The following is a 17,537-nucleotide window of genomic DNA, read 5'->3' on the forward strand; positions in this document are numbered from 1 at the left end:
CTCTAGGTTATAGAGAAGAGCAGAAGCTCTGAACTCTCCTGTCAGAACCGAGACCTACCTACAAACCTACAGGATATGGAACATTTGGCTATTTTTGGTTTTCTCCAGTTGTTTTCCTCAAGGAGAAAGTCCCCCACACTTCTATGTCAAAGATAATTAAACCAAAATACTACAGCAATGTCCCCCAAAATCCTACAGTAATTACTAGAGTATATTACAGTATGCAAAAACACTACAGTAAATATTACAGTATACTCCAATCCACAAAAACACTACCTTAATTACCATAGTATATTGTATACTATTTTTTATCCCACTACATTATTTATACTATAGTTAACTGTAAATACTACAGTATTCACTGTAGTGTTTTTGTGGACTTCATTCAGTGAATTCAATAAAATAAAGCAAATAAACATATATTTAACCTTTATTTAACTAGGCAAGTCAGTTAAGAACAAATTCTTATTCACAATGACGGTCTACCCCCCGGCCAAACCCGGACGACGCTGGGCCAATTGTGCGGTGCCCTATGGGACTCCCAATCACGGCCGGTTGTGATACAGCCTGGATTTGAACCAGGGTGTCTGTAGTGACAGCCTCAACTACTGAGATGCACTGCCTTAGACCGCTGCACCACTCGGGAGCCCCAGCATATAAATATAGTAGACCTATAGTACAGTATAATATAATATTTGTTTATATGAGTTAACAAGCCAGGTATGAATATGGATTGTACGCTGTCTACAGAATCTCTTACTTACTTAGGCCCATTGCTCCTCAGTGTCCTCAGGGACCATAGACCCTCTATGACTACAGACGGCTGTTGAATGACTCCTCTTATTCTGTCCCCATTGCAAACCCACTCTTTTCTCATTGTTCTGAGATTTGATGAGTCTGAATTGAATGAGTCTGAATTGAATGAGTCTGGATTTTAGTTGACCCAATGTTTCGCCCACAGACGTCATTGTTTATTGAACTGTCCCCTTTTTTTTGTCTGGGTTTTTATCCAGGCTGGATTATATTGGGGATTTCAGTTCACCAACAATAAGGTTCTTTATCTCAATGTAAGGTCACAGGCCGTCTCCCAAACAGCACCCTATTCTCTCTACAGGGCACTACTTTACACCAGATTCCCTGGTCAAAAATAGTGCACTAACTAAAAGGGTGCCATTTGGAACAATAACCACGTTCATACCGTTACAGCCACGGTGCCACATTGCAGTGCGTTGATATTTGGACTGTGTGGATCACAGATGGCCATTGTCCCTGCTGGTAGCAGCTCCTCTGCTGCTGTGAGGCTTCATTTACTGGTGAATGGTATTCCAACTATGTCTGTCTCGAGGCCAAGAGGCCAACCCATGGATATAAATAAATAAATAATAATAATATATAAATAAAAGGACTCCTCCTTGTATTGTCCATTCTAAAACGGGTTCTATCCATCTAGACTCCGGTGTTTATCTCTATGGGTCAGCCAGGGTTGATGTGGTTCTGGTTCACCCACTGTACTGGGAGATGAGAGCCCTCCAGTTCAATCCAACAGGCTTGATAAATAGTCCATAGGATTAGAAAAGATGCTTGAGGATAATGCTATTATTGTTGCCATGGCGCTAACGGCGCTTATAAATGTAATAATCCTCCCCGTTTACATAAAATATGATTTTCTTATGTAGCTAAATAAATACTGTACCTCAAACGGACCTTACAAAAAGCACCTTGAGCGAATGAAGCCTATTGACAAGTACAGATTGGTTAAGGTAGCATTGGTGCCCTTGGGATCTGTGGTTACTTGGCAACCTCCAACCAGGATTCACACGTCTGAGAACGAGGATGCTGTGGAAGGAGGAACTGGACTGTGGTTCGAGATGTGCTGACAATCCGCTCTAGAAAGACCCTCTACTGGTAGCGCAGCTTCTGAATGGACAACTGGATCACAACTGGAGAATAGGACAGGTTCTGTATGTTAGCCCGTTTTTCTCCGGACATGGACCAGTGTTCAGAGTCTGAAATCAACCTTTTGGTCCGATTTAGTGCCATCCTACTGACAGATAACTGAAATATACAGTGAACGTCAGAGCACTGATCATAACATGAACATCACAAAACAAAGAAGGATGTGTACGAGGAGAAAAATATCCACCAAAATTACCATTCAGTGTCTATCTATCTGGAAGCACGCTTTCCCCTTAGAAAATATGTTCTACCGTGCAAAATGTGAATACCCAGCATTCTCTGACTGCCTTTTGTACAATAGACAGTGTTTCTTTCAACCATACGTGAGAGTTGCTGAGCAACCAAGGACAAGTAACAAACAGAGGCAAGAGTCTTGATTCTTCTTTGTCCATGGCTGTTTATATTAGAATCCCAAGAATGCACCTCTTAGATTCTAGAGCGTTGGTTGGAATGGAACGTCTGTTACTGTGTGTTTTTATATGTGAGCTTCCTGCTAGACAATTCCAGCAGTTCAATAAGTGTGACCCTCAACCTCTCACTCTAGGTTCTCAGCACAGCGCTCTGCCTTCACTGAGAGAGATGGTTTAATTAAAATTCCTGCAGAGTGGTAACGCCCTCTCCCTTTCTCACCCTCTCTCTTCCTTTCCCCCTCTCCCTCTCTCTCCCCCTCCCCCTCTCGTTCTCTCTCTCCACTCTGCCTCTTCTCTAATAAAATGCATTGCTGACAGGTCAGAAATATCCTCCTTTGCCAGGAGAGAAATTAGTTTTCCGCCCACAGTCATCTGAAGACAAAATAAAAAGTGTTGTGGTGCATTGGAATCATGTCCTTCAGGAGAAAAGCCAAGGGTGTAGGCTTATACAAAGCTGGTCCCTCATCCTCCAGCTAAAAAGCCAAGGGTGTAGGCTTATACAAAGCTGGTCCCTCATCCTCCAGCTAAAAAGCCAAGGGTGTAGGCTTATACAAAGCTGGTCCCTCATCCTCCAGCTAAAAAGCCAAGGGTGTAGGCTTATACAAAGCTGGTCCCTCATCCTCCAGCTAAAAAGCCAAGGGTGTAGGCTTATACAAAGCTGGTCCCTCATCCTACAGCTAAAAAGCCAAGGGTGTAGGCTTATACAAAGCTGGTCCCTCATCCTCCAGCTAAAAAGCCAAGGATGTAGGCTTATACAAAGCTGGTCCCTCATCCTCCAGCTAAAAAGCCAAGGATGTAGGCTGAGTGTAGTGTACAGTATATAGACGAATGAATACCCTGTCCCTTGGCCTTCCACAAGCAGTCAGTCTGTGGAGACTGACCTTCTCAGCCCTTCTCAGTAAATTAATGTGTTGTACCTTTACTGATGGGACTGACCAGTCTGAAACTTTGAGATCACAGGAGGCCACCAGGCCACCCCCAGGCTCCCCTCTCTCTGCTGGGTGACAGATCTAGCTGGGGTCCCCCTGTCTCCCAGCACCATAGATTCATTATTGAAAAGGCCTCTGTACCAAAAGCCCATTATATCCCCTAGTCACAGAGCCTTGGGGACAATACTGTCATGATTGGAACCACTGCCCTGCCAATGGACTGTTGATTGATTCTGTTAAATGTTTGATGTTATTATATTATGCTGCTGGAGGCTTGACAGAGAGCAAACTACATGCACTATCAATCAAATGTATTTATAAAGCCCTTGTTACATCAACCATTTCCACAAAGTGCTATACAGAAACCCAGCCGAAAACCCCAAACAGCAAGAGGGTTTAATTACAATTCCTCCAGAGTAGTAACTCTCTCTTGCTCTACCCCTCTCTCTCTCCCCCTTTCTCTCTCTCCTCCTCTCTCGCTCTCCCTTTCTCTCCCCCTCTCTCGCTCTCCCTTTCTCTCCCCCTCTCTCTCCCCTCCCCCTACGTCCTCTCTCTCTCTCCCCTCTCTCTTGCTCTCTCTCTCTCTCCCTCTCTCCTCTCTCTCTCCCCCTTTTCTCTCTCTCCCCCTCTCTCGCTCTCCCTTTCTCTCCCCCTCTCTGTCCCCTCCCCCTACGTCCTCTCTCTCTCTCCCTCTCTCTTGCTCTCTCTCTCTCCCCCTCTCTCCTCTCTCCTCTCGCTCTCTCCTAACTCTATCTCCTCTCTCTCTCTCCCCATCTACATGACCAAAAGTATGTGGACACCTGCACATAAAACATCTCATTCCAAATTGAATGGACATTAATATGGAGTTGGTCCCCCCTTTTCTGCTATAACAGCATCCACTTTTCTGGGAAGGCTTTCCACTAGATTTTGGAACATTGATGCAGGGACTTGCTTCCGTTCAGCCACAAGAGTATTAGTGACGTCGGGCACTTGATTTCAGGCGATTAGTCCTGGCTCGCAGTCGACGTTCCAATTCATGCCAAAGGCATTCGATGGGGTTGAGGTCAGGGCTCTGTGCAGGCCAGTCAAGTTCTTCCACACCGATCTCAACAAACCATTTCTGTATGGACCTCGCTTTTGTGCTGAAACAGGAAAGGGCTTTCCCTAAACTGTTGCCACAAAGTTGAAAGCACAGAATCGTCTAGATTGTAATTGTATGTTGTAGCGTTAAGATTTCCCATCACTGGAACTAAGGAGCCTGAACCATGAAAAACAACCCCTGACCATTATTCCTCCTCCGCCAAACTTTACAGTTGGCAATATGCATTTGGGCAGGTAGCATTCTCTTGGCATTCGCCAAATTCAGACTAATCTGTCGGACTGCCATGAGGTGAAGCGTGATTCATCATATCTGTAAATCGCCCATCCAACTACCTCATCCCCGTATTGTTTATGTTATTTTTCTTGCTCCTTTGCACCCCAGTATCTCTACTTGCACATTCATCTTCTGCACATCTATCACTCCAGTGTTTAATTGCTAAAATGTAATTACTTCGCCACTACGGCCTATTTATTGCCTTACCTCCCTAATCTTACCTCATTTGCAAACGCTGTATATAGATTTTTCCCTATTGTGTTATTGACTGTACGTTTGTTTATTCCATGTGTAACTCTGTGCTGTTGTTTGTGTCTCACTGCTTAGATTTATCTTGGCCAGGTCGCAGTTGTAAATGAGAACTTGTTCTCAACTGGCCTACCTGGTTAAATAAAGGTGAAATAAACAATAAATAAATAAACTCCAGAGAACGCATTTCCACTCCTCCAGTCCAATGTCGGCAAACTTTACACCACTCCAGCCGACACTTGGCATTGCGTATGGTGATCTTAGGCTTGTATGCGGCTGCTAGGCCATGGAAACCCAATTCATGAAGCTCCCGACGAACAGTTCTTGTGCTGACGTTGCTTCCAGAGGCAGTTTGGAACTCGGCAGTGAGTGTTTTAACCGAGGACAGACTATTTTTACACCCTATGCGCATCAGCACTATGCGGTCCCATTCTGTGGCCTACCATTTTGCAGCTGAGCCGTTGTTGCTCCTAGACATTTCCACTTCACAATAACAGCACTTACAGTTGACCGGGGCAGCTCTGGCAGGGCAAAAAATGTGACAAACTTACTTGTTGGAAAGGTGGCATCCTATGACGGTGCCACGTTGAAAGTCACTGAGCTCCTCAGTAAGGGCCCTTCCACTGCCAATGTTTGTCTATGGAGATTGCATGGCTGTGTGCTCGATTTTATACACCCGTCAGCAACGGGTGTGGCTGAAATAGCCAAATTCACTCATTTGAAGGTGTGTCCACATACTTTTGTCTATATAGTGTATATGGGTGTGGGGAACACTCTCTTACTTTCTTCCTCTCAGACCTGATTAAGTGACCATTGTTGTGTTTGGCCATCAGGGCCAGCAGTCAGCAACAATCAGCAGTATGCCTGCACTGGGTCAAACTGGTACTTCCTGTCAGTGACACTTGAAATGTTTAGCTTCTGATCTGTTATCTTGTTGTTTATCACACCATTCGTAGAATTCATATGACCTGGTTCCCTTGCAGTTAAAAACACAACATATGAGGTTATGGACATTTTATTATTTTGTGTTTTTGGTTTTGCTATAGTAAAACAATGAACATTTGGACAAGTGGGGACATTTTTCCCGGTCCACACAAGGACAAAAAGGCTATTTTAGGCTTAGGTTTTGGATGAGAATCAAATTGTTTGGTTCCAACAAGGATAGTAAAGACAAATGTTTGTGTCTGATGACAATGTATTTTTTATTTCCCTCTCTTGCCATTTATTGGTGTGGCATAAGAGGTTGCCATGGTACCCAACCCACCCAGAAAATGTGCAATATGTAGCAGGCAGCGAATAAACAGTTGTAATTTAAATAAACAGAATGTTGCTGTATAAAATTCAGCCCACATTACAATGTATTGGTGAACGCACAGCATGTTGATTTCTAGTTTTGAGTCAATTTTTAGTGAAAAGGAATCCAACAATGCCATTGTTAATGATGTGCAAATATTGTACTGAACAAAAAATATGAAAAATGGAACATGCAACAATTTCAAAGATTTTACTGAGTTACATTTCATATAAGGAAATCAGTCAATTGAAATAAATAAATTAGGCCCTAATCTATGGATTTCACATGACTGGGCAGGGGTGCAGCCGTGGGTGGGCAGAGCCCCACTCACTTGAGAGACTGGCCCACCCACATTGGAGCAAGGCCCAGCCAATCAGAATGAGTTTTTCCCAACAAGAGGGCTTTATTACAGACAGAAATACACCCTCAGTTTCATCAGCTGTCAAGGGTGGCTGGTCTCAGGCGATCCCTCAGGGAGGGCGGGGGGAGTCGAAGCTGGATGTGGAGACCCTGGGTTGGCGTGGTTACACGTGGTCTGCGGTTGTGAGGCCTGTTGGACGTACTGCCGAATTCTCTAAAAGGATATATAATAGGAGGTTTATGGTAGAGAACTTAACATTCAATGCTCTGGTGGACATTCCTGCAGTCAGCATACCAATTTGCCCACTCCCTCAACACTTGAGACATCTGTGGCATTGTGTTGTGTGACAAAACTGCATGTTTTAGAGTGGCCTTTTATTGTCCCCCGGCACAAGGTGCACCTGTGTAATGATCATGTTATTTTAATCAGCTTCTTGATATGCCACATCTGTCAGGTGGATGGATTATCGTGACAAAGGAGAAATATTCACTAACAGGGATGTAAACACACAAATATGTAAACAAATAGCAATCAGTTATTCCTTGTTGATGTAAACACACTGGTGAGAAATAAGATTTTTCTGCATATGGAATATTTCTAGAATATTTTATTTCAGCTCATGAAACATGGGACCAATACTTTACATGTTGTGTATTTTGTTCAGTGTTGTAGGACTAGCTATTAATTATCAGGTAGAACAGAAAATAAATCAGCAGTACTCTAGACCTCCAGGATCTGATTTGAATATCCCTGTACTACACAATGAAATTATATTGTCAGCTAAAGATTATCCCAGTTTTTTACATATGTTTGTTATTCGCCTTGCCTGGGATAAAGCAGAACACACATGTTAATTTGTGAACACTGAATGGACAATAATGTAATCTTCTTCTCCTAGATGCTACACAACAAGCATGTGATGGTGCGTGTGGGAGGAGGCTGGGAGACCTTTGAGAGTTACCTTCTGAAACACGACCCATGTCGGATGCTCCAGATCTCCAGAGTGGAGGGGAAGACCTCTCCCATGTCCTCCAAGGACCTCACCCCAGACAGCTACCTGGTGGTGGCAGCACACCACTGCAGCAACAAGTAAAGATGGCCGCACCCCACCGCAGCAACAAGTAAAGATGGCCGCACCCCACCGCAGCAACAAGTAAAGATGGCCGCACACCACCGCAGCAACAAGTAAAGATGGCCGCACACCACCGCAGCAACAAGTAAAGATGGCCGCACACCACCGCAGCAACAAGTAAAGATGGCCGCACACCACCGCAGCAACAAGTAAAGATGGCCGCACACCACCGCAGCAACAAGTAAAGATGGCCGCACACCACCGCAGCAACAAGTAAAGATGGCCGCACACCACCGCAGCAACAAGTAAAGATGGCCGCACACCACCGCAGCAACAAGTAAAGATGGCCGCACACCACCGCAGCAACAAGTAAAGATGGCCGCACACCACCGCAGCAACAAGTAAAGATGGCCGCACCCCACCTCAGCAACGAGTAAAGATGGCCGCACACCACCGCAGCAACAAGTAAAGATGGCCGCACACCACCGCAGCAACAAGTAAAGATGGCCGCACCCCACCTCAGCAACGAGTAAAGATGGCCGCACACCACCGCAGCAACAAGTAAAGATGGCCGCACACCACCGCAGCAACAAGTAAAGATGGCCGCACACCACCGCAGCAACAAGTAAAGATGGCCGCACACCACCGCAGCAACAAGTAAAGATGGCCGCACACCACCGCAGCAACAAGTAAAGATGGCCGCACACCACCGCAGCAACAAGTAAAGATGGCCGCACACCACCGCAGCAACAAGTAAAGATGGCCGCACACCACCGCAGCAACAAGTAAAGATGGCCGCACACCACCGCAGCAACAAGTAAAGATGGCCGCACACCACCGCAGCAACAAGTAAAGATGGCCGCACCCCACCTCAGCAACGAGTAAAGATGGCCGCACACCACCGCAGCAACAGGTAAAGATGGCCGCACCCCACCTCAGCAATAACTAAAGATGGCCGCACACCACCGCAGCAACGAGTAAAGATGGCCGCACCCCACCTCAGCTACGAGTAAAGATGGCCGCACCCCCACCTCAGCTACGAGTAAAGATGGCCGCACCCCACCGCAGCAACAAGTAAAGATGGCCGCACACCACCGCAGCAACAAGTAAAGATGGCCGCACACCACCGCAGCAACAAGTAAAGATGGCCGCACACCACCGCAGCAACGAGTAAAGATGGCCGCACCCCACCGCAGCAACAAGTAAAGATGGCCGCACACCACCGCAGCAACAAGTAAAGATGGCCGCACACCACCCCAGCAAGAAGATGGCAGCAATTAAACCGCTGAAAACCCTCCCACTTGGTTGCCAACCGATTTTCTCGTGGAGTTTTCATTCAATAGGGTTTTCAGTACATTTATCTAAAGCCATCCCTTTAAATACGGTGTACCTTTAATTAGAATTTTGTCGACAGACTCACTAGAATACATAGAGAGAACAGGTTCAGAATATTAGAGATCAATGGAAGAAAACCATTTATTTCCATCTCCGTTTCAGCACCAATTGGTGGATTTAAAAATGCTTTGCTTTTGTATATTATTTAGGGTTTAGGAAAGTATTCTGAACAAAAATATAAAACGCAACATGCAACAATTTCAAAGATTTTGATGAGTTACAGTCTTATATAAGGAAATCAGTCAATTGAAATAAATGCATTGGGCCCTAATCTATGGATTTCACATGACTGGGCAGGGGCACAGCCATGGTTGGGCCGGGAAGGGCAAAGGCCCACCCACTTGGGAGCCAGGCCCAGCCAATCAGAATGAAAATTTCCCCCACAAAAGGGCTTTATTACAGACAGAAATACTCCTCCGCACAGCTCTAGTGGACATTCCTGCAACCAGCATGCCAATTGCAATTTAATCTGCTTCTTGATATGCCACACCAGTCAGGTGGATGGATTATCTTGGCAAAGGAGAAATGCTCACTGACAGGGATGTAAACAAATTTGTCTACAACAGTTGTGAGAAATAAGATTTGTGTGTATGGAACATTTCTGGGATCTTTAATTTCAGCTCATGAAACCAACACTTTACATGTTGCATTTATATATTTGTAAAGTGTATTTTGAACATATTTTTTTTTTAGGCACAACATATTGGTGAATCAAAAATAGTGATTAGATTCATCCTAAAAGTTGACATTAATTTGTTCAAATCATGAAATATTGGAAAGTGAGAAATGTGTACAATAGAGGTTGAACGGTAGTCTATAAATTATACCATAATCCCCACTAATCATGGAACTGTGATGACAACGGTCCAGACGTCGTGAACCGTACGCCAGGCTAACCTGCTACGGTGTGGTCGGAGTTCCATAACGATTCGATCTGGCTACATGTCCTAAATTACTGCACAATTTGTAACACGTTAGGCTAATATGATCTACTACTGCAGGTGATCATAAGGAACAACCACAGGAACGTGACAGAGGGAGAAAAAAAGGTAAACTAACGATGTGAAGGAGTGATGCAAAAAATGTAATGAAACTAACAGTGACAGTGTATGTGGTTATTACCGTGGAGAGCCTATGAAATTACTGTGTGAGAATGGTGTTATTTCTATCGGGGGAAAGAAAGATGTTTCACTTAGAACCGATCGGTTGCTCGACCTTGTGCATTGTTTCATCACGCGTAAAGGTGGAATTAAATCAAGGTTAGACTCTGTAGACTCACCTCTGCCACACCATTTATTTGATCTCCACCCCAAAGGAATATCGGGTGAATGGCATGCTATTCTCATGCTTAAATTCAAGGTCAGAAAACGCGTAAGAACCGTTTATTAAAAATAAAAAGGCAATTACTTGTCATTTACGCGCGCTCGGGTAGGAATTCCCTCTATAATGATTTAGTTATTTGGGATGTGAGACTGTTTATAGATCATCGGTTCCCTTGACGATGGTTACCAACTACCGGAGCACGAAATTAAGACGTTCATAATGAGGATGTGACTTCATGTATCTGGTCTTGCATCTCTCCTAGATGTCGGCTACAGCAGTGATCCGTGCTTGAAGCGGAATAAACATTTTAAAAAATGCTGGTCCTCATTTAAGATGCCGGCAGCAGTTTAAGGTGCTGGAGTAGTTTACAGATGAGCACCACTCCAACTCATGCAGTGATTGCATCTCTTCTAGATTATGTAAACTACAAAAGACACGGTGGGCAGCAGGCTTGAGTTATCCATCACCTGACTTTAAGGTCACAAACGACTAGGGCCCTGTTTTATCATGTCACGACGGTCGTTTGGGTGCAATAAATTAACTTAATTTCTGAGCGCTATTCAACAAAAATGATGCAGGAATGCTAATCTCATGTTTCTAACAAATTATTTCAGAACATTCATGTGCTTCGAGGTGGAATGAGCCATAAAATATTTTAACCATTTTACTTCGACAAACGTGATTTTTTTTGTTATGTCTATGCAATGATTGATTTTTGTTTTGTTGCCTGGGATTGAGGCTGGAATATGTGGTACTAAAAGCATGTTTGTTACCCTTGGGTACTTCGGCTGTCAGTGATTTCCTTTGTTGCGAGTGACTGAGTTTGTCTTGTGGAAACATAACAATTGAATGAATGCTAGAACAGTTTAAAAGGGGTTCAAAGACACCCACTGAAAGTTGGCACAGCCACTAGTAAGGGGCTCTAGCAGACAGCCATCATGGATGCACCTAAATTTGCCACTGAAAAAAAAACTAAGGAAAAACCCACAGCAACTTAGAATAGGGAGTAAAAAGACCACGGAGCGAAAACAAGCAGGGAAACAAACTCAGCCTTTCAAATTTAAATTGAACTCGCACCTCAGCTGATGTAGCCCTCAAGTTCAACTGGAGCACTGTGCCAGCCAGTCCTAAGTAGAACCTGGGCCAACAGGTGAAACACCTTCCCACTGAGATGGCAACCAGCACAGTTGTAACTGACAAGGTGACAATCGGTGCACCCAATGTGCTAAAAACCTGTAACAAGTGAACATAATGGGTAAATTCTGAACTAGTAAGTGGTAGTTTGTTTTTCCCCTAAATATGCAGCTACACTACAGAAGTCATAGCTAGAACACCACATTTTAAATATAATCAGTTTCCTTCACAAGTACAGGTTTACCAGTTACCATGTCCAGGGTCTTCTGGGTTATTTTGGGCCACAATTCAGTCATTTATTGAAATCAACTATCAAATGCTACAGTACCACGTTAAGTCCTAAATAGGACTGTTTGAAGTTAGTCATTTAGCATACTTCTTAAAATAGCTAGGTGGGACATTAAAGGCATGGAGAACATTTGTTCTCAAAATAGACTCAGAGGTAGGAGGGGGGTGAAGAGGATTAAAGTGTGTATATATATTTTTTAAAGGGTTTCATGGTTTTAAAAAGACAGACAGGGACTCAGTCCTGGCTTCAGGGGGAAGCTGGTTCCACCATTGGGGTGCTGGGACAGAGAAGAGCTTGGACTGGGGGAGCTGCCCTCCTGTCGTGCCAGGAGTGCCAAGAGGTGGTGGAACAGTGCCCTCAGGTTGGTGTAGGGCTCCTGTTCTGTACCTAAGCAACAGGGTCAGACTTATTGTATCCTTTTGATAGTTTAACCAGACAACTTTAAAAGGCATTTATTAAACCTCACCGAGACAAAATTGCTAGAGCCAGCTGGTGGACATGTACATGGCGATACTTTAGTGACCCCTACTGGTAAGTCAGTACTGCCAACAGCAACTATTACCGAGACAGCTTGCAGTGATCTGTCATAATCACAGAACTGTGACCAAAACAGGAACTAGCAGCCAATCACATTCACACAAACTACCAGAACACATTGTAAAAACTTTATTGACTACCTTAACAGAACAAAAGACCCAAGGTCTTGACACTATACATATATATGATACTGCTGCAGACTGTAGGGTCCAGATACAGGCAGGGTGAGGATAACAGAAATGGTAAACAAAATAGTAATTAAGTAATAAAACTACAACCCACATAAATACACTACTCTTGCCAGTCGCGCTGCCCTGTTCCGGGCCAACTAATTTGCCTGTGTCCTTTGTGGCACTTCACTATATACAACTGGACATTAGTACAGGGACACAGCCCAAACCAAAAACCCTCACTTTATGCCCTTGGGGGAATAACATCACCATCTTGGCAGGCAGTACAAATTATTAGCCAAGCAAGGGAAGCTTGCACCGTAAGCCCCTCAGCCCTCGTTTTAGTGGTCAACTTACAAGTGAAAGTAAAAACAAACGTAAATAAGTTCTAAATTGTACTAATGCACATGACAGTACAAACATCTCATAAAGTACTATTTGGTTAGCGTGTGGAAATTGTATTACTACATCTATCTTCAGATGTTCCAGCTAGACAGGCTAACGGTAGGTAACTAATTAATTTGCTAGCTGACATACAGTAAGTGTATACATTTCACATTAAGATATTTTTTAGACATGGAATCATAATTGACTGTAGCACATAACACCCAAAAGCTACCGGTGGCTAAAAGACAATCGCGGGGCGAACGGCGGATTTCCAGGTAAGGGCAGCCATTTTAAAAATGCTTCTTTGCCCTGCAAGTATATACTCGTCAGGCAGCATTATAGGTTATCAGAAGTGTCCACTTAATGGGGGCTGAAGGGGGTAGGGTGCATCTTAAGTGTTTGGACTGCAGCCCAGGTGTGCAGCCCATTATGTATTGGATAACACCAGCTGTGGGTAGTAACCACCCCTTCAACATGATTGAAGTCAATCAGCACCCTTCTGGTTCTGAAACACAGAAACCACAGGATGGGCAGCCATTGTGGTGGGAAGCCCTTCCCATCTATGGAACCTGAATCAGAGGAACACCTGGTCAGCATAGATCCAAAACATCACCTAGGCTACAGTAACACCTATACATAGTTAATATCAGAGCCTCAGAGTAGAGTTAGAATCAGAGGCTGTTACCAGCTCTCATACGAGGTGTCAGAAAAGTTATTTTAGTTTTGTCATCACTGGCTCACTGCTACTATACACTAACAATCACTAGAAGACAAAGTAGTGTCTGAGCAGTACGAGGGGTTATTTACCAGAGGGCTGGGGGATCACTGCAGGTCACATGGTCTCAGATTGACCAACCAGACTGCGGCATTGAGAGTCTGGTGGGAGAAATCGGACCAATCATGTCAGTGATGCTAACTGGTGAGGGTCCAAAAAGACAATTAGCACAGAAACATGAAATAAGTACATATTTTTTAGCTAGACCAACACAATGAAATATTTAGAGTGCTTCTATCAAGGGTCAGTATTTATGTTAGCCAGCCAACTAATTGGAGCATTAAAAAAAACCCACGTCTTTCTCAGAGTCACTAATATCGATCATTATCATTCAGTAGCAGAACTGGACAAAGTTATCTTCATAGAAAGACCAGCACAGTCATAAACACCAGAAACCTTAGGTTAACACCACCGGCTCATTGCAACAATAAACCAACGATCACTGGCTCAAGAGTCATAGTGTGCAAGTGGAGAGCCTGGTTTACCTGAGGGATGGGGTGGAGGGCAGTCCAATGCAGGTCACATGGTCTCAGACTGACAGACTCCTGGCAGGTTGAAGGTTATAAAAAAATTAATCAATAGAATACCTCAGTAATACGGCAACAGTCAGATTTATTTAACTAGGGAAGTCACTTAAGAATAAATGTTTATTTACAATGACTGCCTAACCCTAACCTAGACGGGCCAATGGTGCACAGCCCTATGGGACTCCGGTTGTGATACAGCCTGGAATCGAACCAGGGCATGCGGTGACAGAGGCGGTGCCTTTCACTGCTGCACCACTTGGGAGCCCAATACTCCAATCAGAGCCTCAGAGTAGAGTTAGAATCAGAGGCTGTTACCAGCTCTCATACGAGGTGTCAGAAAAGTTATTTTAGTTTTGTCATCACTGGCTCTGCTCCTTAAACCTGACCAGTCAGATTGATTAACATTGGGAAATGAGACTCACCTGACGACGTGATGGCAGCTTCACATCACGGACTTCCTACAGCCGCCTCTACAGGCCAGAACAGCTAGTCAGCCTGGTGGTGCCATCTGAACCCCTTGTTACTGACGAGACAAATGGTCGATTAGTTCAACTGTATGAGTAAAGTGATTCAAGGTAATTAAGGCGTTGGCTCGGTTCTATTAAGGCCGGGCAGCTAACTAGTTAACTAATAAGCGTTGTAAAAAATTAATAAACAGGTCTTTCTCAGAGTCACAAACATCGATCACCATCATTCAGTAGCAGAACTGGACAAAGTTATCTTCATAGAAAGACCCAATATTAGTTTTTTTTTTTAAATGCGCAAAAAAAAAATGCGCATTATCGACCCACGTGGTGTTAGCTACTGTAACGTTAGCTTAACAGGTTAGCATGTAATTTACTTTTAAAAACATTAGCTAGTTAAGGTAGCAGCCTACCTAACTATGCTTATTCCACTAAATTAATCCTCGAAATAAAACCGGGAGAAAAATCGCTAGCCAAGTTCATTCGTAACCCAAAATAGCTAAAGCAAACGAGGTGCAGCATAAATTAAGACCTAACTAGGTCTCAACAAGTCTGCAAATGATTACTCACCAAAGGGATCGAGTCATTTTATTGCGGATGCCAAAGACAACTTAGTTTTATAATGAGAGCCATAATTCTCCCCGGCGGATTTGGGACGTTTACCACGTCGTGTCTTTGGTAGTGAAAGACTGAATGAGCGAAGAGCGGGGTATTTATAAGGCTTTTTCCTGTCTGGGGTGGACCCCACCGGATAATCAGCCAATTATTCGTCTGTAGTTCTGAGCTACAGAGGCTCCCGTAGATTACACAAGAATTGTCTGTACTTCAATGACTACAAATCCCACGAACATTTTTTTATGGCGAGCTATTTCAAATTCTGGTATCATCATGTCTAGTTCAGACGGTATTTACAGTGAAAGGTTTGTCCCTGACCATTTCTTATGCTTTATTGATGAAATAGTTACATTCCATTCAAATGGAAGTCAACAATTAAATAATTATGAATTCCTACTAAAGTCTTACCTAAAGATATCGACTATAAACACATTGGGATCCATTACTGACCGCAGCACTGCTGAAAACAAAGCACTGTAACCTGATAAGTGATCGTCACAGGATGTATTTTATGTTCCAAGATGGATGCAATGTAACGGATCCATTTTTACCAAAAACCCCACAGAGACAATATCTGTCCCTCAAAATGACAAGAGCACTTAACTGAGTGAATCAAGTAAGGGTATAGCGAGGAAAATAACAAGTACAAACCAAGGCAAGCAAAAAAAGTGAAATTTGAGAGAATTTGTGTCCAAAATTTGTGGGATCTTTTATTTCAGCTCATGATACATGGGACCAACACTTTCCATGTTGCGTTTATATTTATGTTCATGTATACTTGACATAGCACAGTCCTAATGTATATAATATATCATATTGTATATAATATATCATATTGTCTACACATTCTACCACAATAAGTTATTATTCTTAAATCAACTTTGATTTGATTCTCCAAGTAGGCTCCACTCTGTCTCAGTAAACTCCATTAATAAGAAGGCAGGGAGAGTGGCTGGCTGCTGAGACTGACTGGCCAGTGGCTGTATCCAGTGTGATACTTAGCAGATACTTTCATCCTAAGTGACTTTTTATGGTACAGTGAGTGCATACAAAGGTATGTGTACAGGGTCCCGGTGGGTAATGAACCCACAACCTCACCACACGCTAATCCAACTAAGTCACAAAGGACCACCATGTGTAGGTTATATAGGGCTGGTTTCCCAAACACAAATGAAGCCTAGTCCTGGACTGAAAAGCACTTTCAATTGAGATTCTCCAGAACTAGGCTTAATCTGTGTCCGGGAAACCAGCCCTTAGTGTAACAGTGTAGTCCTAGGCTATATGGGTGTCGTGAACACTTGTCAAAACCAGTCATACCTCTTTCTGTCTCTTCTCAGCTGCCTCTGCTAGCTGACGTCTCCTCGTCTCCTGGGAAGGAAGCAGAACATGATGTTGAGTGTTTCAATCATAGAATTACAAAGCTAAGGGATTTATAGGATATCTGTGGTTTCACTACCGGTCAAAAGTTTGGACACCTACTCATACATGGGTATTTCTTAATTTTTAAAAACTATTTTCTACATTGTAGAATAATAGTGAAGACATCAAAACTATAAAATAACACAAATGGAATCATGTACTAACCAAAAAACAGAGGCAGTAGGATGGTTTGTAATGCTTCGTGCTGGTAGAAAGCCATCTTTACTTCTTGCTGAAGTGGGGTGCGGCCATCTTTACTTCTTGCTGAAGTGGGGTGCGGCCATCTTTACTTCTTGCTGAAGTAGGGTGCGGCCATCTTTACTTCTTGCTGAAGTGGGGTGCGGCCATCTTTACTTCTTGCTGAAGTAGGGTGCGGCCATCTTTACTTCTTGCTGAAGTGGGGTGCGGCCATCTTTACTTCTTGCTGCGGTGGTGTGCTGCCACCACCAGGTAGCTGTCTGGGTGAGGTCCTTGGAGGACATGGGAGAGGTCTTCCCCTCTACTCTGGAGATCTGGAGCATCCGACATGGGTCGTGTTTCAGAAGGTAACTCTCAAAGGTCTCCCAGCCTCCTCCCACACGCACCATCACATGCTTGTTGTGTAGCATCTAGGAGAAGAAGATTACATTATTGTCCATTCAGTGTTCACAAATTAACATGTGTGTTCTGCTTTATCCCAGGCAAGGCGAATAACAAACATATGTAAAAAACTGGGATAATCTTCAGCTGACAATATAATTTCATGGTGTAGTACAGGGATATTCAAATCAGATCCTGGAGGTCTAGAGTACTGCTGATTTATTTTCTGTTCTACCTGATGATTAATAGCACCCACTTGGTGTCCCAGGTCTAAATCAGACCTTGATTAGAGGGG

At 43.7% G+C, this 17,537-nt stretch overlaps 1 protein-coding gene, 1 long non-coding RNA gene and 4 other non-coding genes across 7 annotated transcripts in view; 1 reads left to right on the forward strand and 5 right to left on the reverse strand.

The window, feature by feature from the left end:
- The window catches only part of LOC121846538 (growth arrest-specific protein 2-like), a 50,594-nt gene extending 41,763 nt beyond the window's left edge, over positions 1–8,831 (forward strand). For both annotated transcript variants that reach the window (XM_042322252.1, XM_042322267.1), the window contains one exon: positions 7,455–8,831. In XM_042322252.1, coding sequence (XP_042178186.1) covers positions 7,455–7,649 — 195 coding nt within the window. In that variant the 3' untranslated portion in view covers positions 7,650–8,831. The remainder of the gene's footprint in view (positions 1–7,454) is intronic.
- Positions 8,832–12,420: 3,589 nt separating this feature from the next.
- Positions 12,421–15,347, reverse strand: LOC112263823. Its single transcript, XR_002955547.2, has 5 exons — positions 15,200–15,347; positions 14,588–14,688; positions 14,124–14,183; positions 13,671–13,739; positions 12,421–13,432 (listed from the first exon to the last, which is right to left on the reverse strand). It is a non-coding gene; the product is annotated as an uncharacterized LOC112263823 (long non-coding RNA).
- On the reverse strand, positions 13,513–13,601 carry LOC112261892. The gene has a single exon (XR_002955240.1). It is a non-coding gene; the product is annotated as a small nucleolar RNA SNORD60 (small nucleolar RNA).
- Positions 13,937–14,006, reverse strand: LOC112261866. The gene has a single exon (XR_002955233.1). It is a non-coding gene; the product is annotated as a small nucleolar RNA SNORD38 (small nucleolar RNA).
- On the reverse strand, positions 14,445–14,533 carry LOC112261896. Its single transcript, XR_002955241.1, has one exon. It is a non-coding gene; the product is annotated as a small nucleolar RNA SNORD60 (small nucleolar RNA).
- LOC112261879 lies at positions 14,827–14,896 on the reverse strand. The gene has a single exon (XR_002955236.1). It is a non-coding gene; the product is annotated as a small nucleolar RNA SNORD38 (small nucleolar RNA).
- Positions 15,348–17,537: the final 2,190 nt, after the last annotated feature.

The sequence above is a fragment of the Oncorhynchus tshawytscha genome, linkage group LG01 (assembly GCF_018296145.1).
Source record: "Oncorhynchus tshawytscha isolate Ot180627B linkage group LG01, Otsh_v2.0, whole genome shotgun sequence".
In the NCBI taxonomy this organism is placed as follows: Eukaryota; Metazoa; Chordata; class Actinopteri; order Salmoniformes; family Salmonidae; genus Oncorhynchus; species Oncorhynchus tshawytscha.